This window comes from Perognathus longimembris, chromosome 9 (assembly GCF_023159225.1).
Source record: "Perognathus longimembris pacificus isolate PPM17 chromosome 9, ASM2315922v1, whole genome shotgun sequence".
In the NCBI taxonomy this organism is placed as follows: domain Eukaryota; kingdom Metazoa; phylum Chordata; class Mammalia; order Rodentia; family Heteromyidae; genus Perognathus; species Perognathus longimembris.
The window spans coordinates 7,281,910-7,307,646 of NC_063169.1; the positions used below are offsets into that span (position 1 = coordinate 7,281,910).

Sequence of the window (25,737 nt, forward strand, 5' to 3'; positions counted from 1 at the left end):
CCCTACTGTGTCTGCCCCAGGGGTACTGCACTCTTCCCTGGGGCTTCTCCTATATTGTTGCCACAACTAAGCAAAGGACTCTTTCCTTCACCCTGCTCCAAATTACCCCACTGTGCATGCGTTCTCTTTCCTCCCAGGACTGAAGCGGAGGCCAAACTAATTTACCAAGGCTAGCCCTCTCCCACTGGAGCCACAGTGCCACCTCTGGTTTTCTGGGGGTTCATTGGAGATGAGAGTCTTACAGACTTTCCTGCCTGGGCTGGCTTTGAACTGTGATCCTCAGCCTCCCAAGTAGCTAGGATAACAGGCATGAGCCACAGTGCCCAGATTGGCACTTGCATTTTTATTGAACATTTCACGAGGGAGTATAAACCCCTCAAAAGCAGACACTGTCTCGGAACTCTCCAATCTGCTGCACAAAACCAACTTCAGGCCAAGTTCGCCCAGAGTTTGCACCATTCCATGTTACCAGCCTTATGAATCTCAGAGTTGCCAGGAGAAATAAGGTGGCTTCGCAAAGCCACAGGAGTAGATTGTTAACTTTGTTCCTAACACACAGAGATAGTGACTCCTCTGTTTTAAATATAGGCTGATAGTGAATCCTCCTCTTTCAAAAATAAATAAATAAAGCAGAAATGAAAAGCATGACTATCCACCAGTTTAAAATATTCACAGAACATTCCAAATCTAGATAGAGAAGTATCAAGTACTTTAATACCCACCTGATGCATGTTTTTCTTATAAATTAACATGTGTATGTGTGTAAGCATACACATGGTCGTGTGCATGTATTCAAAAACACATTAAAGTATGGCATAGGCAGAAGAAGACTTCTGGTGTGTCTTCTTTGAACAACTTACAGTTTAACAGAATGAATGCCAGGAAGCTGAAAAATGTGTAGTTGGGGAAGGGGAGAGGAAGGATGTACAAAAAAAAAAAGAGCGAGCAAATGCAGTCATAATATTCGAAGTACATATGTGCAAATGAAACCAGGTAAATCGAGGGGCTGGCTGAGATTGGGAGAGGATGAGGGAAGAGGTGACATTGATCAAGATGTGTTGTACTCATAGCCCAGCTGATTGAATTGAGACCCCTTTGTACAGCTAAAGGTGAGAGAAAGAGAGACAAAGAGAAGGAAGGAAGGGAGGGACGGAGGAAGGGAAGGAGGGAGGGAGGGAGGGAGGAAGGAAGGAAGAGAAAGAAGAAAGAGAGAGAGGTACAGAAGAGAAGAAAGAGAGAGGGGAGGAAGGAGAGGAACGAGGATAGGACGAGGACACTCACTTGAGCCAAAAAGAGAAATCAACGCTTCCCCTGTGCCTGCCAATGGGGCTGGAGATGACCAGGAGACATTTTACATTAGCCACAGTGACCAAGTTTTTTTAAAAGAAAAAAGACAGAGGATGGAGGAGGGGGAATTATCTTTCACTTTCCAAGAAGACGAAGAGAAACTGTTCTCACCTCCCCACCTTAGGAGTCTGCCGATTTCACCTGCGTTGGACACAGCAGCCAGTGGAAAGACAGGGTGGCCTGGCTTTGCCAACTGTCGCTCTGACCGGAGGCTGCAGATGGCCAGCCTGGTGGCCGGATTACACCTGACCGTAAAGGCTAAGGAACGAGCACCTGGCACTTAGTCCACAAAGCAGGCTGCTGGTTTACACCTTCTGCCATGGGCCTCGTCTTAGAACTGTCCTCTCCTTTCGTTTCCCTTTCATGGCAGAGCAAAACAAGGAAACTGGAGTCGTGATGGGAGGAAGGAATCTGACTATACACAAATATCCATAAAATAAGAAAGAAAACACGGAGCTACCAAAATCGTTGGTCTAGCGTGGGCTTATTTAAACCTGAGCTCCTTTTTTGTATGGGTTCGGGGTTTAAATTCAGGGCTTCACTTCTGCTCTGCTGGCTTGGTCAGCTGGTGCTCTGCTACTTGAACCACGCCTCCAGCCCTTATTTGGCTGGTTTATTTTGGACATGGAGTCTATTTATTAAGCTCAAGTATATAAGGGGGGAGGGAGGAGGCTAGGACAGTGGTCTCAAATTCCATGCGAGTCTACATTGATGTTTGGGGGCTGGGAATATGGCCTAGTGGCAAGAGTGCTCGCCTCGTATACATGAAGCCCTGGGTTCGATTCCCCAGCACCACATATACAGAAAATGGCCAGAAGGGGCGCTGTGGCTCAAGTGGCAGAGTGCTAGCCTTGAGCAAAAAGAAGCCAGGGACAGTGCTCAGGCCCTGAGTCCAAGGCCCAGAACTGGCAAAAAAACAAAAAAACAATACATTGATCTTTGGCCTGTGCTCACCCATACAGTGACATTATCACAGGTGACATCTACTTTGAGGGCTGACTGATGACATTTTGAATATTGCGCTCCTTGGAAATTGGGGGCTTGGCAGATATAGAGAGGTACCACTCTCGACACTGTCCAGTCCAGATGAATCTGTAGGCATGGAGAATCTAACCACTTACTTAGATCTTCATAGCACCATGAGCCACAGAAAACGAGATTAAACATGCGATGCTACCATAGATACAATGCTTTGGGAACCTTATCGTTCACAGAAATAAACGTCCCTGTGCAATGCACAAGGTAGCGCCGCCATCACTACTTTCTAAGTACGGATTGCTGGACTGGAGGTGTGGCTCAAGCGGTGGAACACCAGCTGTCAGCCAGCAAGCTGAATGAAGTCGTGAGACCCTGAGTTCAAACTCCACTACAGCCCAAAATAAAAAAGAATCACAAATGAAATTTGCTAACCTGGGCCCACATTCCGCGAAGGCCTTGGACGGCTTCTGAAGCACCTTTCCTACTCCCAGGCCCAGCACAGCAGCACCGGGACCCCGACCCAGCCCTGGCCACTTACCCGGCCGGCAGGGGCTGTGTCCAAAACACACATCAATGCACCTGTATTACCCAGAAGTCTAATTTTTCTATAACTTTAACCACAAGCGTTGCTTTATCATAGAAACATAAGTCCGAGGATGGTAGACGTGAAGGTCCTAGATTTTTAGAAAAAGTATTAAGTCACAAATCTCGTCCATTATCTTTTATGCCAAGGGCACTGAGTATGCGCAGAGGAGCCACAAGACATGGAGCCCCAAGGCCCAGCTTTGCCTACCAAGCTCACCAAAGCCACCACGAGCCCTGGTCAAGCATAACCTAGAGGATTAAAATAATAATTTTGTCTTGAATATCTCAAAGTGCATGTATCCATTATATACGTATAAAAAGAACATAAAGAACCCCACCAGAAACGAGTAGGAAGGAGGTAGGAGGAGAGAAAAAGGTTGAGAAATAGCAATTTAGCTGTGGTGATTTGGATCAAATTTATTGTAAAGAGAGGGGAGGCAGAGGGGGGGACTTTTCTTCAATAAATGCATTTTCAAACATAACTTTGGTAGTGAGCAGTAGCTAAATCCCATTATGTGTTTTATCCTGTGACTTGGAGGTCTGTTCAATATGGACACTTCTTGAAGGAGTTCTCTGTTCTCATCTAATTCCCTCTCGCTTGCCCTTTCTTCTTTTCTGTCCTCATAGAAAAGATGAACTGTCTACTGAGCAGACGCAGACAGTACCAGGGAAGACTCCTGCACACTCCCCAGGTAAGCCCAGATCATCTCATCTGCATTTGACAGGTAAGCCCAGTTCATCTCATCTGCATTTGACAGGTAGGCCCAGATCATCTCATCTGCATTTGACAGGTAGGCCCAGATCATCTCATCTGCATTTGACAGGTAGGCCTAGATCTCCTCCGTTTCCCCCAGGAAAGTCCAGTCATCACAAAGGCAAGTTAATTACAAAGCAATCCTTACAGGCAAGCGGCACGGTCTATACGGCACATTCTCAATTCTAACTGGAAGGTTCTCTAGCCTTGTAACATAATTTAAATTCCCTGTGTAAAAATAGAAAGTAAAAGCATAGAATCAAAGTAAAACGAAATCACTCATTATACTACAGTTGTGAGGGCAAAGAATGACATTTTCTCAGATGGCCTCCCTCCTTCGAAGACACCCACGCACACACCCCAGCTGCTGCTTCTTTTCACTGATGTATTTTAATCTGCCAGTACTGGGGCTTGAACTCAGAGCCTCAAACACTACCTTCTCTACTCAAACCTGGTGCTCTACCACTTGAGCCACAACTCCTCTTCCAGCTTTAGGCTGGTTAATTGGAAATAAGAGTCAAGTTATATTGTACTCATAAAACTGCTTTGTTCAGTGACTACCTACAACTACCTAAAGATAATGGTAAAAAGTAAAAATGAAAAAATAAACTAAAGCGTAAACATACAAAGAAAGAAAGTAAGTCTCACGGATTTGTCTGCCTGGGCTGGCTTCAAACCACGGTCCTCAGCCTTCAGCCTCTTGAGATTGTAAGTGTGAACTACCAGCACCCGGCCACGATTTTTCTCCCTCATATAACATAAACATATCCTAATAGCTCTACTTTTTTCTTTCAAAAGTCATTTTCAGTGACTCCACTTTTGTGGGTTTCATTATGCTATTTTAAACATATATGATATATATATACATATATATACGCACACACTTTTAAACATTCAAGACAGAACTATTAATCCTCTAGGCAATGTTTGTCCTCTGTTTTATTTGATTTTGTAATGTTGAGAACTCAAATTCTGATTAGTAAAAATCTGTACATTGAGAAGCTGGGGACTTTTAGGCAAGATTGATAACCTTTCCCCATTTTTCTATTTACTGATATTCTAGGAGACCCCTATTAATCCTAGTTAGATGCTTTGTGTCCATGTAAGTGATGTTTAATTATTTAAGCATTGTGAAATCACTAATTTCTCAATGTGCTTTCCAATTTTTTTTTTGAAACAAGGATTTCTATGATTAGGGATATAGGTTAAATGTCAGAATGTTTGCACAAAATGATGAAGGATCTGGGTTCAATTCCCAGCACTGGAGGAAACAACAAGAATAAAAAAAATAGTTAAACTTCTAAGGCTTTTAATAATTTTTACCAAATTGTTTGACAAAAATTATATCTAACTCATTGGTTAAAAAGATTGCATAGTCAGCAAGGATTTTTTTTTGTATTTCTGAATTACATTTATATTTACTATTAGGTTTTTAACTATATTTCTAACGGGGCTGTTCTAACTCACAAGATTTCAAATGCAGAAATTTAAAAGGCAAATCACAGATAGTCATTTACCAGAGTAAAAATAGAACATATTTTCAGCAGCCTCTGTTGGTTATTTGAAGTCCCAAAAGTTTATAAAGTTGACTATTTTAATAATTGTCAAAAAGGAAAACATACTCCAAATGTGTATTAGATGGTTGAAATTTCTCTTTCACTTGTTTTGTTATGGTAGTCTTACCATTTTCCTACATAAATTAAGAATATTGCTAGGTACAGTGATGCATTCCTATAATACCAACATTTGGAACACTGAAGCAGGAGATCTCAAGTTCAAGATGAGACAGCATTTCAAAATAAGATCCTATCAAAAAATACAATATTACGAGGATATGGACATGGTTATATACCTGTGTGTATGTGTGTATATACATATATATGCATGTATACATATATACTTACTTGCTTTTAAAATTTTTATTATCATAAGTTATTTGCACAAGGCAGCTTCATCGTGAAATTTATAGCATCTTTACAATAAATTTGATCAAAATCACCACAGCTAAATTGATATTTCTCAACCTTTTTCTCTCCTCCTACCTCCTTCCTACTTGTTTCTGGTGGGTTTCTTTATGTTCTTTTTATATGTATATAATGGATACATGCATTTTGAGATATTCAAGACAAAATTATTATTATTATTATTATTATTTTGCCAGTCCTGGACTTTGGCTTCTTTTTGCTCAAGGCTAGCACTCTGCCACTTGAGCCACAGTGCCACTTCTGGCCATTTTCTATATATGTGGTGCTGGGGAATCGAACCTAGGGCTTCATGTATAAGAGGCAAGCACTCTTGCCACTAGGCCATATTTCCAGCCCCAACAAAATTATTATTTTAATCCTCTAGGCAATGTATTTTTTTGTTTTTTGTTTTTTGTTTTTTTTTTTTACCAGTCCTGGGGCTTGGACTCAGGGCCTGAGCACTGTCCCTGGCTTCTTTTTGCTCAAGGCTAGCACTCTGCCACTTGAGCCACAGCACCACTTCTGGCCATTTTCTGTATATGTGGTGCTGGGGAATCGAACCCAGGGCCTCATGTATACGAGGCAAGCACTCTTGCCACTAGGCCATATCCCCAGCCCTCTAGGCAATGTTTTTCTCAGTTTCTTTCATTTCATCTATGGCAGTAATATTTCAAGAAATCAAATTTTGATTGTGTCAATTCTGTAAATTGAGAAAAATTTCCCTATTGTTCTATTCTCTGACACTGTACAAAGTTCTAATGGTTGTATTTTCATATCTGTCCTAAATTCTGCTAATTTGCTGCTACTACATGAACTTGTAAGGCCAGTATATAAAAACCTTACTAGCAAAACATACATACACAAACAAGAAGAGCTGCGAAACTGTTCCCTGCTCTAACAAGCCAGTAAAATTGGCCTAATCTTATGTCTGATTCAGAAATGAATTAGATACAGAAGAAAAGTATATTTTTAAATGTTTCACATTGATTTCATTCCCATGTTAGAAAACAATCCAAATCCGTCTTTGTACTAGTGCTTGAACTCGTGTCTTCACGCATTCACCTGACTCTGTCACAAAGGCTGGCCTTCTACCACTACAACCACATTTCCACTTTCTGTTTCTTACTGGTTAATTGAAGGTAAGAGTCTCATGGACTTTGCTGTCCAGGCTGGCTTTGAACCTTAATTCTCTAGATCTCAGCCTGCTAAGGATCTAGGATTACAGGCATAAGCCACCAGTGCCTGGCTTAAAATTTACTTTGGGAAATTGAAGCTAGCTGTTGTACTCACTAGCCACTAGGTTGAAAATGAATTAATTATACAACTGTTGGATGAGGGATTGGAGGGAAAAACTGGGAAAGATCGAGGGAAGGAGTGACACTGTCCAAAAAGAATGGTACTCATGTACATTGACTAATATAACTGTACCCGTCTGTGCATCACCTTTACAACAAGAAGAAGAAATACAAATTTGAAAAAAAAATAGTAGTATGCTTTGCCTGACAGAAACTCTGGTAATAAAAATTAAGTTTAGTAGAAAAAATTAAAGAATAAGTAAAAACTAGCTTTTTCTCATAAACTACATCTTTTTCTTTACAAAACTTGGGGGCATCACTAAGCAAATGACGTATCACTGGCATATAGAAGTCAGTCCCCCAAGAAATGTCTGAAAATTATTTTCCCAGTGCATCTGCCCAGCTAGGGCAGAGACCAGACTTGAATACTTTGGCCTTGAGATAATTTCCAACAAACCAGCTTTTAAAAAGCCGCCTGGTTCTAAGTCATTCTCTTCACACCAAAGATGTGGCATCAATGACAAATCTTATGTACAAAAAAAAAGAAAGAAAGAAAGATAATCTGTTGTTGTTGTTGTTGTTGCCAGTCCTGGGCCTTGGACTCGGGGCCTGAGCACTGTCCCTGGCTTCTTTTTGCTCAAGGCTAGCACTCTGCCACTTGAGCCACAGCGCCCCTTCTGGCCGTTTTCTATATATGTGGTGCTGGGGAATTGAACCCAGGGCTTCATGTATATGAGGCAAGCACTCTTGCCACTAGGCCATATTCCCAGCCCCAAGAAAGAAAATCTTTACACTACACCTTCAGGCTTACTTTGAATGCTTTACTCTCTTCTCCCAACTCTCACTTCCTCCCCTCCTCATTTCTGATGAATTTCCACAAGAATGGTGGAATTTGGCTACGACACTTGCTACTCACAAGTTAAGTGTGTGAGCCAGGCACCAGTGGCTCCTTGTTACTGCTACTTGGAAGGCTGGAATCCAGAGGATCCAGATTCAATGCCAGCTTGGCCAGAAACGCCCATGAGACTCCGTCTCCAAAACAACCAGCAAAAATCAGGGCTGCGGACATAGTGCAAATGATAGAGCACCAATCCAGCAAGTATGTCAGGTCCTGAGTTCAAACATCAGTACCATTCCATCATCTTCTTCTTCTTCTTCTTCTTCTTCTTCTTCTTCTTCTTCTTCTTCTTCTTCTTCTTCTTCTTCTTCTTCTTCTTCTTCTTCTTCTTCTTCTTCTTCTTCTTCTTCTTCTTCCCTTGGCTTCAGCCTTAAATTCTTAAAATGTAAATGCAGCATTCAGAGATAGGAGAAGAGTAAGTAGGATCAGATATTCATGGCACTTATTGTAACTGAAAATACTCGGCAACTAAACTTCCCAGTTGCAGCACTTTTCCTCAGATTAATTTTGATTGGAAGCATTACCAAGTACCTTAGGTGCGAAGGAAATGTGGGGGATTTTCGAAGGAGGTTAAATGTGCTAGAAGATAAACCCAGTTTCCCTAGCAATTGCTCTTTGTTTTCACAGGCTAGATAATTTCTCTTTCCAATCTAATAGTACAAACAAACATCAACCAAGAAAATGCTCTCCTAGTATACTAGCTAAGCACTTCTTTATTGTAAAACAACATATACAGAGAGAGTTGTTTCACACATATCATATACTATCATATATAATTGTTACTATGTATATATGTGTATATCAGGGTGACACTTGCCTGTCCATTCTGTGCTACAGCTTTGCTCAGCTAGACACAATGGAAGAGCTCAGGTGCCATTCCTTGAGGTGTTGCCTGGCCAAAGGATATGTACTTTTTCACCCTAAAAATCACCGTCTCTGGTGTTCTATCTCTCACTAAAGTTATTATACAAATAATGCTCATCTACCACATATTTTTTAAAGGGAAATGAAAACCAGGCACTGCTGGCTCATATCTATAATTCTAGCTACTCGGGAGGCTGGGATCTTAAGATTCCAATTCAAAGCCAGCCTGGGCAGGAAAGTCTGTGAGACTCTTATCTCCAATTAATCACACCAAAGCTGGAAGCAGAGATGTGGCTCAAGTAAGAGAGCACTAACCTTGAGCAAAAATGCTAAGGGACAGTGCCCAGGCCTAGAGCTCAAGCCCCAGTACCAGCCTACAAAAAGGCAACGTAATAATGAGTGTATATTACAAAGATTTTTCCCCCCCTTGGACAAAACCCATTACAAGAGAACTTTAAATACATTAAACATTTTCCAGGTGTCTGAAATGGTTTATGGTGGTCTGTTTTAAAAGAAGTAGAATTGATATGTTAATGTTCTTTCCTCTTAGAGTTTATGATTAAAATTTTAGTGCCTTGGATCGCTAAAGCAATCTAAGCTTTAAAACTTTGGCAGGTTTTCTTGAAAAAATGTTTGCAAACTCAACGTAAACTCAAACAAACTCAAAGTAAATGTCTCTCTTTGCGTGCTTTAGTCACAAAAACAATTGGATCTCACTAGGCCAAATCATTTGACAGTGCCATTCATAGGGAAGAACCGATTTGGGTCCTAGCAGGAAGAATTTAATTAGGAATTAGAGTTTAATTAGGATTGGGAGTACCAATTGCATGTGCCTGTGTCTGTGTCTCTGTATGTGATCTTTGTTTATATGATCTCTTTTGCTATGTGTAAGGATTGGTGCTTGAATCCAGGGCTTGGATACTGGCCCTTAGATTTGAGCCCAAAGTGGAGGCGTGGCTCAGTGATAGAGCACCAGCCTTGAGCAAAAAGAAGCAAGCAAGAATAGGAGGCCCAGAGTGCAAGCCCCCAGTACTAGCAGAAAAAAATAATAGTAATTTCAGAGTGCCCTTTTCCAAACATCCCAGAGTGACAGAAAAAGCGTATGGAATTTTGACCTTGTGCTACTGTAATTTCTAGTTTCATTTTTGTGCCTGTAATTTCTTTCCATTTCCACAGATGCTGTTGATGTCTCACTCAGCCCCTTTCCCCTCATTCCTGATGACACACACAGCAATGAAATCCTCAATGACACTCTGAAAGACATCAAGCCGCCTGCAACGGTAAGAAGTTCTGAGTCGTCTAGGGCTTCATTAGCTAGCGGTAGCAAAACAGGAGAACGGATGCCCAGCCCACCCACCATGACAAGTGCACTCCCTTCCTTCCCTGAGGAAATCTCCCAGTGCGGGCTTCACAATCTCCCTGCAGCCTAAGGACTGAGGGAGACAGACTGAGAACTGGGAATAATTCAAGAAGCAGCCAATTCTAAACTTTCAAGAGCAGGCACCCTGCCTCTAACAGTCTCTCATCAACATTGGAATCAAACAATCAACCAAGCTCCTTCACTGAAATATAATATGTCCATGTTAACAGCAAGAGTCAAAGGTTTGTCTTAGTCATGTCCAACATGACTAAGTCAATTGAATAAGGAAACCTTTCGTGTCACGCCAGGCAGCTGTGATTCACCCCATCCTAACTACTCAGCAGGCTGAGATCTGAGGATGGCAGTTCAAAGCCAGCCCAAGCAGGAAAGTCCCTAAGACTCTTATCTCCAATTAACCACCAGAAAACCGCAAGGAGAGTGTAACACAGTGGTAGAGCACCAGCCTCGAGCGAAATAGCTCAGGAACAATAGTTAGGACTTGAGTTCGAGCCCAAGTATTGGCACAAGGAGACAGAGAGAGAGAGACAGGGCAATAGGTGAATATAGAGTAGGTATCAAATGAGAAGTTCAGATGTTAATGAGGGCCATAGAGGTTAAAAAGAGATGAAAATTTCTAGACCCTAGATGATCAAAGGAAATATGATTTGGGATCAATATTGTCTCCAGATAGTAGGGTTTGTTTAAACATGTGTGAAGGTGCTGGGGTACTGTATTTGTGGGGAGGGGAAGAGAGAGATTCTGAAGGTGGAGAGTAAGGAAGAAGGTGCCCAGAGAGGAGATGAACACACACACAGCAAGGATTGAGGCCAATCTGTCAGTGAGGACAGAGAAGAGAGACAGATGCTCTTCAAACGGATTGAAATCAGATGCTAAAGATACTTAACTGTTAGGAAAACGTGCTTGGGTTTTAGCCAAACACATCATAAGAAGTCTGAACATACTGGAGGAGAGGCTTGAAAAATTAATCCACTTTTTATACATATAGATTATCAATAACGAAATTCCCCGTGTAGACAGTCTAGGGAAGACGAATAGGATGGGGAATAAAGGAAGGGCAAAGGGTACAAAGAACACACAAAGAATGGCAGAATGCTAATTCTACACAACTAGTAGTGTATACTTCAAAGTCACTAAGCAAGTAAATGTTAATGTCCTTGCCACAAAAGAATATGAAGAGTATTTGGGATGAGTGCTAATAAGCTTAATAACATCACTCCAGATTGCGAAGATAAAACAAAGCATCACATCGGGCCCTATAAATACACACCATTAGCATTTGCTAATTCATTTCTTTAATAAAAATCATTAATCCAAGCTGGGTGCCAGTGGCTCATGCTTATAATTCTAGCTATTTGGGAGGCTGGAAGCTGAGGATCATGGTTCAAAACTGGCGGGGCAGACAAATTTGAGAGACTCCTATCTCCAATTAACCAACAAAAATGCCAGCTATGGCGCTGTAGCTCAGAGGTACAGATTAGCCTGGAGCATACAAGCTGAGCAAGACTGTGAGGCCCTGAGTTCAAGTCCCAGTATGCACACACACACACACACACACACACACTTAATCTAATGTCTAACAATAACTTCTTAGTACTACATTTTATAAAATTTGCCAGGAACCAGTAGTTTATGCCTGTAATTCTAGCTACTCAGGGGGCTGAGATCTGAGGGTCACAATTTGAAGTCAGCCCAAGCAGGAAAGTCTGTGAGACTTTTATCTCCAATAAGCTGCTCAAAAAAAAAAAAAAAGAAAGAAAAGCAGGAAGTAGATCTTAAGTGGTAGAGTGCTAGTCTTGAACAAAAAGAAGCTCAGAGACAGCGCCCAGGAGTTCAAGTGCCAAGGCCTGCACTAAATAAATAAATTACCTAACTGCTTCATATAAATTTCAAACAAAATAGTGAGCTTCTAAAGACAGTCCTGTCCGTAGTGCGGTTCATTTCCCATGGGTCCTGGCACCAAGCAATACCACACAGATGTTCAGTGGGTGCATTTTGACTGACTGAATGAAAGACTTAAACATCAGTGGCCCGCTAAGTGGGAATTCATGTCCTACAAGTGTCCACACGGGTAGAGGAGCTTTGTGACATGAAATGAAAAGGAAGGCATCCACTCATCGAATCTCTTGGTTTTTTCTTTGCCTTTTTAATGTCAGTCCTGTGACTTGAACTCAGTACACTGCCCTAGAGCTTTTTGAGCCACAACTCCACTTCCAACATTTTGGTGGTTCATCGGAGATAATAGTCTCACACACAGACTTTTCTGCCCAGACTGACTTTGAACTATGGTCCTGGGATCTCAGCTCCGGGAATAGCTTGGATTACAGGTGTGAGCCTTTAGCACCCAGCCGAATACTAATTCTGACATACCCATGTCCCTTTCTGTTCTTCATAGCAATTTCCATTGGTGGTCCTCATCGTTGAGCTTCTTTAATGCAATTTCTCCAAACATGTTTCTTGGAGCTGTACATATTCCCACATCACTTGCGTATCTGATGCTGAAAATCTGTCTAACTCCACATTTGAAAACTGACTCGAGGCCTAGCTCTGCGTCCTGGAGCACATGGGCATCTGGAGTGATGAACAACCCCCACTCCTTCCCAGACCCACAGACAAGGGCGCTCCAGGCCCTGGCCCGCTGGGGTCAAAGCCAAATCCAGGTCCTGGGAGCCGTGATTCTGTTCCAGCCATATGCCTGCTGCCTCTAAAGGTGGCCCAAATCTGCCATTCCTACTGAGAAAAAGCACAGTGCTGCTGCTTACCAGGCTTTTTAAACGGCTTTCCACGCGACGTTTAGGTGCAAATGCTCTGGCATTAAACCAGTTTAGACTCTTCTCTAAAACAGGGCTTATATTAATCTGTCTGTATCCATAGGTGACTTTCCCCATCCAGTTCTCTGCAGAGAGTATTTATAAACTCACAGAATGATGTAGACAGTCTCCCAGCCAGGTCTCCGCCGTGGGGGAGGAGGAGGGGGGAGCACTGCCCCTTCGCTTTTCCCACTCAGAGCTGGTGCTCTACCACTTGAACAGCAGCTTCTGGTTCTGGTTTCTTTTCTGATTAATTGGAGATAAGAAAGTCCCACAGACTTTCCTGTCCAAGCTAGCTTCAGACCTTGGTCTTCCTCTCTCAGTCTCTTGAGTAACTAGGATTATAGGCGTGAGTGATAGATGAAAATCTCCCTGGATTTGAGAAAGCAGCAGGAGTGTATGCGATTGTATGGAAGTGAAGCCATGAGGACTCAAGGCCATTAAATAGTTCACCCATTGGAGCTTTGTGATCTCGTCTCTCGGGGAAATTCGTAGAAATTTTATTCCAAAAGCATGTGATTATTCACAATCCGCTTTTTGATATAATAATCAATATACTATAGTCAAGTAGCCGTGTGTTGTATTTACATGACTAGAAGTCTTTGGGGTCTTACCTTTTGTTAACTCAGGAAAGAGGAGCAGGGTTCACGAGCGCGTCTGAGGGCCCTCTGGATCAGAAGGTGGAGTTCAGCGTCTTCCTACCAGACCAGAAGTTCAAGGCAGAGCTTGCCGATCCCAGATCGCCACACCACCAAGAACTGGCGGAGAAGTCTCGGCTGCAGGTGGGTGAGCGGACCCAGGCCACTCCCAGACGCCACGTCATGTCACCGCAGGAGGCTAGCGGGCAGCAGCCCTCGAGGCCTCGTGGCTACTTCCCATCTCTGTGACTAGAAAATTTATTTTAACCATGACAAGGAAAATAAGCGCTGTAAGTGCCCAGTTGAAAATTGTCTGTTGTGACTTTTCCATTCTTCAACATTATTTACATTTAGGCTTTCTCTAAATGTCAGCAGGTTTTTAGGTCTCATTTAACGAACAGCCACAGACATCCGGCGTATCCCGAAGGCCATTATACACATGGTAATTCCAAAATTCATTCAGATGTTCGTATTTTTATCTTTTTTTTGGACAAGCACTCACTCTGGCCCAGGCTAGCCTTGAACTCTCAATCATCCTCCCTTCTGCTCTTAGGTGCTGGGATTCTAGGTATAATTTTAAAAGAATAAAATGAAATAATAAAGTGAGTCCATAGATACCAATGAGAAAATATGCTAGGTTAAGGTATTTTGTGTGTGTGTGTGTGTGTGTGTGTGTGTGTGTGTGTGTGTGTGTGTGTACCAGTCCTGGGCCTTGAACTCAGAGGGCCTGAGCACTGTCCCTGGCTTCTTTTTGCTCAAGGCTAGCACTCTGCCACTTGAGCCACAGCGCCACTTCTGGCCATTTTCTGTATATGTGGTGCTGGGGAATTGAACCCAGGGCTTCATGTATAGGAGGCAAGCACTCTTGCCACTAGGCCATATCCCCAGCCCAAGATATGAATTTTTAATTCATCTTTTATGTTTCTACAAAGTATTTCGTGTGTGTGTATGTGTGTTCCAGTCCTAGGGCTTGAACTCAAGGCTTAGCACTTTCTTAGACACTTTCTCAGCTTTCTCACTCAAGGTTGGCATTCTACCACTTGAGTTACAATTCCACTTCTGGCTTTCTGCTGAGTAATGAAAGAGAAGAATCTCATAGACCCTTCCGCCAAGGCTTTGAACCATGATCCTTACCTCAGAATCCTCAGTGGCCAAGATTAGAGGGATGCCGCCGGCACCTGGCTTTACAAACTAGTTCTGCTTTTGCAGTTGGATGCGGTTTAAGGCCGTGACAACTTTGGTGGCTGATCGGGAAAGCAGTTCTACTATCTGACATCAATTACTGAAGGAGGAATTTGCCCATGTTGCCGTGTCCATCTCCAATCCGCTGTCGTGCCTGTGTGGCCCTGGCTGAACTCAAGGGCTCTAATTCCCTGCAGACCGCATCCAGTTGCAACGTAGAGTGTAACACAGGTGCCGACGACAAGCTCGTGCCTCCTTTCCCAGGCGTGTCTTGGAACAAGTTTTGAATCATCTCTCTCCTTGCATTCCAGTTTCCAGAAATGCTAACTATGTGCACACCACCACCACCACCGCCGCCCCACTTCTGGTTTGTTCCCAGTGTAGTTTTAGGTCTTGGGTGGGGTGGGGAGGGTGGAGCCTCTGCTGGCCTCACTAACTCCCAGGATGCATTGCGGCCACCGCGCAGTGCACGGTGCTCACCATGACCTTGATGGTATGGGCTTGTTTATATGCCTGCATTGCTGCCTCTGTGGCTCCTTCCCACCTCGCCATCCCTGAGCACCAGCAGGCTCCAAACGTCCCTGAGACAGAAAACTCTAACACTCTAATAGAGATCAGGGGACTGGAATTGCTAACAAGGCCGCTGAAAAACATTGCCACTGAGAGATCATATAATCACAGGGCATAGTTTTGTACTTCTATTTGTGTGTGTGTGTGTGTTTGCACGCACAAGTGCATGTGCCAGTCCCATGGCTTGAACTCAGAACCTGGCCACGGGGCATTGTCCCTGAGCTTTTTATTTTATTTTTTTCACTCTGGGATTCTACCACTTGAGCCACAGCTCCACCTCTGGCTTTTGGTTAGTTAATTGGAGATGGGTGTCTCGAGGATTTCCTGCCTGGGATTGGCTGGGAATCTGCATCCTCCGATCTCAGCCTCCTGAGTAGCTAGGATGACAGGCGTGAGCTTATTATTACAGTACCCAGCTCATGTATATAATGCTTTTTATTGTCCTTAAGTAGTTGTAGAAAAACATTTCAATTCGACCCGTCGGTGTGTAAGTACAATGTGTCTTGAGCACTGTCGCCCTTCTGTCCTTCTCCCCTTTCTCTCCCAAGCCTGCCCCCCCCATCTCCAGGCACCTGCTTCTATTTCCCCACACGTACACGGGATGTAATGACTGCATTCGCCCACCCTTCCTCCCTCCCTTTCCCTTCCCTCCTTCCTGCTGACCTCACTCTGCCACAGTGCATCCCAGCTCCCTGGCATTCATTGGGTTAAACGATAAGTCATTTTTCACCCCCGCAGATCTCCCCTGAGTCTCCCCCACATATCCGTCTATCTGCTCGTCTGGGTAGACAGATGGCCCTGTCTACATTTTCATGTATCTTCACAATTTAGATCTAGAGCACACTTGTGGCTAGCCGGTGAGCACACGCCTCCCTGGCAGCGTGGGCAGCGTGGCCAGCGTACACCGAGACCCGGCTTCTCCCGTGTGAGGATCCTGCCCTCCCCTCCCCAGCAGGCAGGAGGCCAGAGGCAGAGCATCCTCAGCCTCCGGCCTCTCCCTGCACCAACATCTGGCCAGTAAAATATAAAGCATCGTTTCCACAAACACCCAGACAAGCCTGAGGTCAAGCCCAGTGCTGGCACATAAAATATACAAGTAATTAAACATGGATGAGTGGACAGAATGAGCAAGAGAATAGCCTGCTAACCTTTCAATTTGCTCCTCGAATCATTCTTTCTATCAAATCTTTAATGAAGTCAGAGTAAGCTGCGTGCTGGGGGCTCATGCCTGTAATCCTAGCTACTGAGAATCCTGACATCTGAGGATCACGGTTCAAAGCCAGCCCGGGCAGAAAAGTCTGTGACTCTTATCTCCAATGAACCACCCAAAAGCCAGAAGTGGTGCTGTGGCTCAAGTGACAAAGTGCTAGTTTCGAGCACAAAAACGGGGACAGAGCCCAGACCCTGAGTTCAAGCACCAGGATTAGCACCAAAAAAAAAAAAAAAAAGAAAAGAAAGTCAGAGTATTTCAAAGTTATATAATTGGCCATAGACTCTCTACTAATTTGTTGTTAATTCTCTAAACAATGTGATAGACAGCAACATATGTACTAGGATGTCTTAAGAAATCTGAGTCTTAATTCTCATCTCTACCAAGAATGAGCTGTGAATCTTTAGGGTGAGTTACTTTTCTCCCTCACATATTAGACATGACTTCAAAATGCCTTTCCACATCTCACTTTAACTGCCATGTAAAGAAATAACGACGCCGGGAGCCAGTGGCTCATGTCTGTAATCCTAGCTACTCAAGAGGTGAAGATCTGAGGATTGTAGTTCAAAGCCAGCCCAGGAAGGAAAGTCAGTTAGATTCTTATCTCCAGTTAACCACCAGAAAACTGGACGTGGTGCTGGCTCAAATGGTAGAGCACTAGCCTTGAGCTGCTAGAGCTCCGGGACAGTGCCCGGGCCCAGAGTTCAAGCCCCACAACTGAAAAAAGAAAGAGAGGAAGGAAGAAAGGGAGGGAAGGAGGGAGGGAGGGAGGGAGGGAGGGAGGGAGGGAGGGAGGGAGGGAGGGAGGGAAGAAGGAAAGAAGGAAGGAAGGAAGGAAGGAAAGAAGGAAGGAAGGAAGGAAGGAAGGAAGGAAGGAAGGAAGGAAGGAAGGAAGGAAGGAAGGAAGGAAGGAAATTATGGCCAATGCTAGGGCAATTCACATGTATCGATTCACTGAATTTTTTTATATAATCCTATAAGTAGGTAGTGTTATTTTTCTTCTTTTCTTTCTGTGCAGGTAAAGGGACTGGCACTCAGAACCAGAGCGCTCTCCCTTAGCTTTTTTGCTCAGTACTGCTGTTCTACTACTTGAGCCACACCTCCAGCTCTGGCTTTTTGGGTAGTGAACTGGAGCTAAGAATTTCGTAGGTCTAAGGCTGGTTTCTTTCCACAGTCCTCAGATATTAGCCTTCTGAGTAGCTAGGAATTCAGACATGAGCCACAAGACCCAACTATTTCTCAACTGAGGCATAGGAGACTCACCTTCCCAGCAAAGGGCAGATCCATTACCTGGGAGAGCCAAGATGTCTACGCCAGGCATAGACACACCAGGCGTGTCCTTGCTCTTATCCATTATCCAGCTCCTCCTCTTTCCTAGCTGCATATGTCTGGGGAAGGCCCACGGGATCACCCCCAATGGCCACACCCTTCTAGTCTCTGAAAAACTAACTAGACAAAGTCTATGACCTCTCGGGCCTTGTCGCCAAGCCCCATGTCCTTAATCCTACTGTTTGCCTAGCACGGTCTCATGGGTAAGAGGATGTCCCTCTGCCTTTAGTCCCCTCCCAGCTCCTGATGGGGACCACCTCCACCCCAGGGTCAGCCATTAGAAAATCACACCCCCACCTGCATTAGCGGACCTATTAAGGCCTCATCAGTAATTAATGGGCAGTGCTTTGCAGTAATTTAATTTTCACAATAAGCCTAATGAGCAATTTAATACAAATGTCAAACGGGATCGCTTAACTGCTGGCGGAATCCTTTCTCCCGTGTAAACAGTCAGGGAAAGTCAACACAGCTGCTTTTTTTTCCCCTTTAAATAGCCCCGTTTACATCCATTCCCGCAGAGTCAAGCAAACCTCTTGTGCTTTAGTATTATTAATAAAGTTAACTGGGCACTTAATTAGCAATTTAGTGATTAGAGCTCCATGATGGGAAAGTTCGCCCTGAAGATAACCTAAGCAGTATTAACCCAAGGCTTTTTTTAATTTATTTATTTCTGTCATCTTTTCTCTGACCTCATTGGCGCCCTCCTCAGCAAAGCTGACTCTCAATGGCCGAGGTGTTCTCACAGAGGGCCGGGACCAAGCCCAGGGCGCTCTCGAGAGCTCCGGGAGTAAGCCATGGCCTTCCCGGGGCTGGTCCCCCTCGCTCATGCTGTACCCCCATGCTCTTCAAGGCTTTGGGCACTTGAAGGGCTATTTCCATGGGCAGAAGGGCCTCTGCGAGAGCGATGCTTCTCCGTCTCTTCGGGAGAGCCAGATCGCTTCCGATCTGGAAGGAACCTCGTCGGCCTGCTTTTTCCATAGAGTATTTCCACAGACGTTGTTTGAAAGGTAGTTATGCCCCTGCCAGACCCCAGGGCCTGAGATTCCTGGGAAGTCAGAGGAAATCAAGCTTTCCCGGAGCTGGAACCTCAGGAAAAGAAGCAAATAGATCACAACCGTAGCACCACTCTGCCCGACGTGTGCCAGGCACCTGCTACCTGCCAGTGATCCCTTCCCAAACCCCCCGGGGGCCTGAGGAGACCAGAATCGAAAGAGATTCGGCAGCAAGCAGAGTCTTAGAGCTAGGAGCTAAGAGAACCAATATTTAAGCCCAAGTATCTCCTTCTTACCCCCAAACTTAAGTCATTTTTGTCATTGTATATATATTCAGGACATAAAAACTAGTTTTAATGTTGGTGCAAGAAAATATAATGAGAAGGTAAATCAGTCCACCATGGGGAAAAAAAATTCCATGATACAACCCAAAGCCCATCATGACCGATTTGAGGATGGACTGTGCGTCACTGTGCTTAGCGTGGAATCGAGAAACATAGATGCAGTGACGTTAGATGCGGTGACAGCACGGCGCTATGCTGCTGAGTGAACAGAAGGAAGAGAGAGATCCACTCCGTCCAGACAGTATTTAACAATATTTACTCGCTCCCTCTCTGTGAACAATCGGCTAGATACTGAGAGCAAGAAAGGTAACAAGGTAAAAGCAAGACACAGAGCCAGGTGCTGGTAGCTCACGCCAATAATCAGAACTACTCAGGAGGCTGAGATCTGCAGATCACAGTTCAAAGCCAGCCCAGGGAAGAAAAGTCCATGAGTCTCTTATCTCCAACAAACCAGCAAACTTCTAGAAATAAGAGGTGTGCCTAAAGTGGTAAAGTGTGAGTCTTCAGCGAGAAAGCCACACAAGAGTGGGAGCTACGGTACCAGCACACACACACACACACACACACACACACACACACACACACACACACCAGTGAGAGATTGTGGGGCAGGGAGCATGATCTTAGTGTAGGAAATGGACACGGTTCACACCTCACATGGCATATAAGGTAAAACAAACTACAGCAGAGAAAAATAATAATAACTGCACCTGACTCAAGCTCTACCATGCTTTTTTCACAGAGGAAATGATCACGCTGGCTCTGGAAATGAGTGTGGGTAGGGACGGCCTTCTCCAGCAGAAGCGGAGGGACGTTGCTTCTTGGGCTAAGGGGAAAGGACCCAGAGGCACCTGGAGCAATAGATGCACATGTTGCTTATGAGGAGGGCCCAGGATCCACTTAGTGTCACGAGAGGGCAGAGGATAACAGCATCCGTGACAGCCAGGCAGCTGTAGCAGAAGGAGAGGCACTGCTTCAAGAGGGGCGTAGATGCCTTTCTGAAACCATTAAACCTGCTGGGCGCCACAGGCTCCCACCTGTAATCCTAGCTACTCAGGAAGCCACAGGACAAGAGGGAAAGGGAACCAAGGCCCAGGTCCTACTCACACCTACTGGGTTCTCCCCCCAAGCTTCTCCTCTCCGTCCCTGCTCTGCTCTCATCTCCCACCCTTTCTCCAGGGAACGGGGCTGGGCTGGGCTGGGCAGGACTCCTGGGGCCCAGCTGTTGCTGTTCCCTGCAGGCTGAGGGATGGGAGCCTGCACATTCACGAGGCTGGAAGCAGAGTCAGGACAGGAATAGGATGGGGCAAAGAAGACCTGGGTGCTGGTGAGAGGAACAGAAGGAAAACCTGGCAAGGACAGGCATTGTGAGGAGGGAACAGAACTTCAGGAGAGCCTGAAGACAGCTCCCTGGAAAGGTCAGCGCAAGAGGAGGAGACACAGGACGAGGGATAGGGAGAAGTTGGGTACAACAATTCTAAATCATTAATAAGAATAAACTCTTAAAACTTACCGGAGGGGCTAGGACTATGGCTAGTGGCAAAGTGCTCACCTTGCAGACTTGAAGCCCTGGGTTCGATTCCTCAGCACCACATATATAGAAAAGGCTGGAAGTGGCGCTGTGGCTCAAGTGGCAGAGTGCTAGCCTTGAGCAAAAAGAAGCCAGGGACAGTGCTCAGGCCCTGAGTTCAAGGCCCAGGACTGGCCAAAGAAACAAAACAAGACAAAACTTATTGGACATCTACATAAATCCAAGAGAAAAATCTATTACATTAAAATGCATCTACCTGTCATTGAGGTACAGCAGTCATTGTGATGTTAGGACTATCATAAGAATAAGAATAACTCAGATAGCTTTGATATTATAGATATTTTCCAATCATCTAATTCAATCCAGAACACATGATAGCAACAATATTATAGGTAACTATAATTAGAATTTGAAAATCTATTATTCTGTGTCAGTAAAAATAAATAAATAAATAAAGTAGCCAGAAAAGCTTTCTCCAAAAACCTCCTTAAAGTTATTTTCTATTTTATGTAAAGTGACTATAAAACAGATCAGAAGCACACAGTTATGGCTTCTAAATAAATAGTAAAATACTTTCCTCTGGGTTTCAGAAACAACTGAGAACAAAGAGTCTGACCTCTTTGGTTGTTTCAATTTCAATTTTCCATTTTCATTTTCCCCCCTAACTCATCGAAAGTGTTAAGGCCTTTTCACTTTGGTAATCTGCCCCAGTGGAACCTGAGAACGTGTCACAAATATCTTTCTCTCTGCAGTTGCAAAAGGAATTTAAGAAACTTCCAGGATTCAAAGAAATCCACGTGTTAGGATTTAGGTAAGTAAAGAGAATGGGGCTCTTCTCAATTTTGCAATTACCTTCTTATTTTAAAAGAGAGGTGAGAATTAGAAGGTCTTTTTCCTGCGTTGTTTAGGTCTGCCAAGTCCTGAGGGCTGAATACATTTCACATAAAGGAAGTGTCTAATTAGAATATGATTCCCAGTGATTTTTAAGAATTAGCACAGAAGTATAGCCTTTCTCCTTCTGGGAGTCAGAAATGCTGCCTCCCGCAGAGCTGACCTTGGCAATGACTTTAATGAACGTCTTAGGAAATATCTCACAGGCAGCAAATCATCGCTTGGGCCTCAGATTGCCTGGTTTCCTATCCAAGGCTAACTCTCATCACCCTTTTAACAAAGTGTGTTGCCCAAGCGAGATAGGAAAGCCTAAATGGAGAAAGCATGGCCCTTTTATGGGGTGGAAGGGCTCCCAGAATGGGTTGGTTGGGACAGGCACAGGATCAAAACTAAGACTTCCCAACACAGATCCTTTACCTTATTTGAACATATGAACTCCAGTAATGTATTGCTACATGGATAGTATTAAATAAAATTTTTAAGTAAAAGAAACAAAATCGTAAAACCATGTCATGCTGCAGTGGGGTTCCGTTGTGTTCCCATAGCTTTGGCACAAACAGGCGTGCACCATTACACCCCCAAGAGTATTGCAGGTTCAAGGGATTTGGGGGTGAGAATTTTTATGTCTCTCCCTAGATCCCCATTATTTCAAACATCTGTAGGAAAGGAGGGGGGGAAGATGATCTGTTTGTTTGTTTTAACAATGCCACCAAGTGAATATGAACCTTGGTGTGGACAGAATAAGATTCCATGCTGGGAAGGGACCCATGAATGGGAGGGTCTCACCAGAAGGTCTCCTGCCTCCCTCCTGTCTTAAACAGGATGCTATGGAAGTGGCGCTATAGCTCAAGTGGTAGAGCACTAGCCTTGAGCTGAAGAGCTCAGGGACAGCGTCCAGGCCCAGAGCCCCAAGTCCCATGACTGACCAAAAAAAGAGGATGCTAGAAGGCAGCAAGGCTTCAAAAAAGAAAAAGAGAGAGAGACAAAGAAAGAAAGAAAAGAGAAAACAGAGTGACATTGATCAAGATGCTTTGTATGCATAAACTTTGTTGAATGGTAACTCCTTTGTACAACTACTGGAAGATAATAAAAACATTTTTTAAGAGCTTCCGGGGCAGCAATGCTTGTAAAGAAGAGCTTCCGGGTGCACTTCTAGCTACCTCTTCCACATCCAAAAGGCCCTGTTGATTTGTCCAGAGGAAGAAAAGATTGAAAAATGAGAGCTATAAAAGATGAAACTCTTAATATCTATCAAAACAAACTCATTTTTATTTCAAAACACTGCTCTGCAGTACTCCCTGTGAAATCAGATGGATTAGAGAAAAATAAAAAGTGATAGAAAAATATTTTGCATAGATGACAAGGTCCTCTGAATAAAACAACTGCAGTTAAAGAAGAAATTTTTCATCTAAAGCTGAAGGAATCCATGGGAATAGTTCTCCTGGTGGATGATTAAATGCTCATCGCGCCTCCCTTCAATAAATGAAAAACTAATTTACAAAATCTATTTCAGAAGAAAACCAAAATGTTAGAAAAGATGAAATTTTCCATGGGAAAGCTTTTGAAGATTTATCACTGGAAGCTGAATCTTTCCCCGGTGTTTATCTCTGTAAGGATTTATTGCCATTTCTGCCCAAGATGCTTATGTAGTGAGTTTGACCACCCTCGGCTGATTTTCATTGTGTTAGGAGGACACGAGTCCACTGAAACCTATTTTGCCCCTGGGCTGGGCACTGCTGGCTCACATCTGCCATTGTGGCTGCCCAAGAGGCTGAGCTCAGGTTTGAAGCCAGCGAGGGCAGAAAAAAATCTGTGAGACTCATCTTCAATTAACCACCAAAAACCCAGAAGTGGAGCTGTGGCTCAGGTCGGTACAGCATCAACCTTGAGGGAAAAGCCAAAGGGACAGCACACAGGTCTTAAGTTCAATCCCCAGTTCTGGCATTATTTTTGCCCCTGAATGTAATCGATAGGCTTGTGAGCAGGACAGACTTTTGATCTTTACAGGAGTGCTCAGGATTATGAGGGAAATGGCTTTCCTTCTGAAGCCAAATTCCTACAGCAGACTAACTAAAAACGTTCCTTCTACTGGTATAAACCCCGGCTTAAAAGTTCACAAGCACTTTCCCACCGGTGAGATCATGTGAATCCCTCCACACAATTGGAGAGTGCTTAGGACATCTACTATTGGCGCAATTGTTTTTATCATTCATCTCGCAGCACACATGCATAGTCCAAAAGAGTGTCCTGTCATAATTCCCCAGATGTGTGCACCCCTTCTCTTATATTCCCTGACCACCTCTCTAAGACTACTGAGCAAACTCTCTGCTTGAAATGTTGCTTTACCTTAACAGCCAGTAGGGGAGTGTTGATAATCATTCAGTCTAGCATGGGAAGGGAAGTGTTCCTCAGGCCGGTACACAAATATCCTTCGCAAGCTTCATGCATACTATCCAAGGACTGGAAACAAGCAAAACTGCGCCATCCTCAGAGCACTAGAAGAACAATGGAAGCAAATGCTCGCTGTGGCATGGTCCTTACCAAAGGAATGTATTAATGGAATGCAGAACAGCATGGCAACATCTCAAAAAAAAAAAAAAAGCCTATGTTGGATGAAAGAAGCCATGATTCCATTTACAGTAAACTATACAAAATGCAAACTAGTCTGTAGTGCCAGAGAAGAGACAAAGAGTTGCATGGAGAGAGGGAGGGAGGGAGCTGGATGAAGGAAGACAATGCGCCTGTCTTTCTGGTGACAATGGTTTTAGAAGCCACCAGATTGTGTACCTGAAAATGTGCCCCGTTTGTTTGTCCACGGATGCATCTATAAAGCAATTTAAAGTTTAAAACGTGTTTGCGAGAGTAAGGCCTTGACCTCTCTCTGAGTTCCATAGATTACAAACTGTAGATGAAAACGAGCACGAGGCAGCCACTGCTAGTGGCCGGATGTTTGGTTGGTGGGGAAGGAAGGCTGGTCACTCAGCGTAGCGCTGAGTGACCAACCCTAGACTCCCCAGACTCCACGAGGGAAGCGCAAGTGTGGACCGTAATGTCGACAGCATGTCTACCTCAGCCACCTGTCATGCCAGGAAGAAAGGTGGATGCTGACACTCCACACAGAAGGACCCAGGACCACTGCCCGCCCTGGCCCCCAAACCCAACAAAAGTGTAGAATACCTCTGTAGGCAATTAGCATTTGAAATGGAAAACGAGAAAGCGGAACATGGCTTCTAGAGCGAATCCACACCTCTGCTCACAGAAGCCTAACATGGATCTGTCCATATGGTGGCCTTCTTTTGAGGCACCAGCAAATAGTGGCACGGAAAAATAAACTCAGGCCCGGTTCAAATCCCACATCAGCCAGGTCTGACTGAAATGTTGCCTCTCAGAATGTCTCCCATGGCTGTGAAGGGTGGTTTGTGTGTTGAGTCCCTTAAAGAAGAATTCGGCCGAGGCACTGGGGGGGCTCACACCTATAAGTCTACCTACCATTGCCATTCAAAGCCAGCCTGGCACAGAGTGGCAGAGCACTGGCCTGGACTGAAAAAGCTAAGGGATAGTGCCTAGATCTTGAGTACAAGCTCCAGTATGTGCACGCTCTCTCTCTCGCTCTCTCTCCTCTCTCTCTTCTCTCTCTCTCGTCGTCATCCTCATCTTCGTCATCATCCATGGCCAAAAGAACTAGTTCTAGGGATCTATATCAGATAATTACTTTTGAGAATAAACTACTAATCATTTGATGCCATTCAGGAAAAAAAGACAGTTCTTTATGACACTTTTTGAAAACTTCCCTAGCAATAGTACCACCCAATGTACTCTATGTGCAGTCAAGTTGCAACCTTTAGCCAGTGACACAGGGAAAATAAAGTCTCGAAGTCTCATCTGAAATATGATATAATGATATTTGCATCCTGAGATTCAAATGGTTTTCAAAATTTCCACCCAAGTTCTGATGGCATTTTATATGTTTTCTTCAAAGCTCCGGGCACACATAAAAGACAATGCTAGGGAAAAAGTTGTGCATATGAAGTAATTCATTTATTACTTCAATAAGTCTCATAAAAATTCTCTTTTCCTTTGCATGTTTTGGTGGCATGTGATGAAATGAAGACCAAAGAAAGAAAGAGATGGGTAATTTTAACTTTTTAATGTTTTGAAATATAGTATATTTTCCTCC

General features: G+C 44.0%; 1 protein-coding gene across 1 annotated transcript in view; it reads left to right on the plus strand.

Annotated features, from left to right (window-relative positions):
* The window catches only part of Impg1 (interphotoreceptor matrix proteoglycan 1), an 81,160-nt gene that overhangs the window by 9,304 nt on the left and 46,119 nt on the right, over positions 1–25,737 (plus strand). The window contains exons 5-9 of the mRNA XM_048354489.1: positions 3,538–3,602; positions 9,862–9,965; positions 13,503–13,655; positions 21,422–21,480; positions 25,671–25,691. Of these exons, the coding sequence (XP_048210446.1) occupies positions 3,538–3,602; positions 9,862–9,965; positions 13,503–13,655; positions 21,422–21,480; positions 25,671–25,691 (402 nt within the window). The remainder of the gene's footprint in view (positions 1–3,537; positions 3,603–9,861; positions 9,966–13,502; positions 13,656–21,421; positions 21,481–25,670; positions 25,692–25,737) is intronic.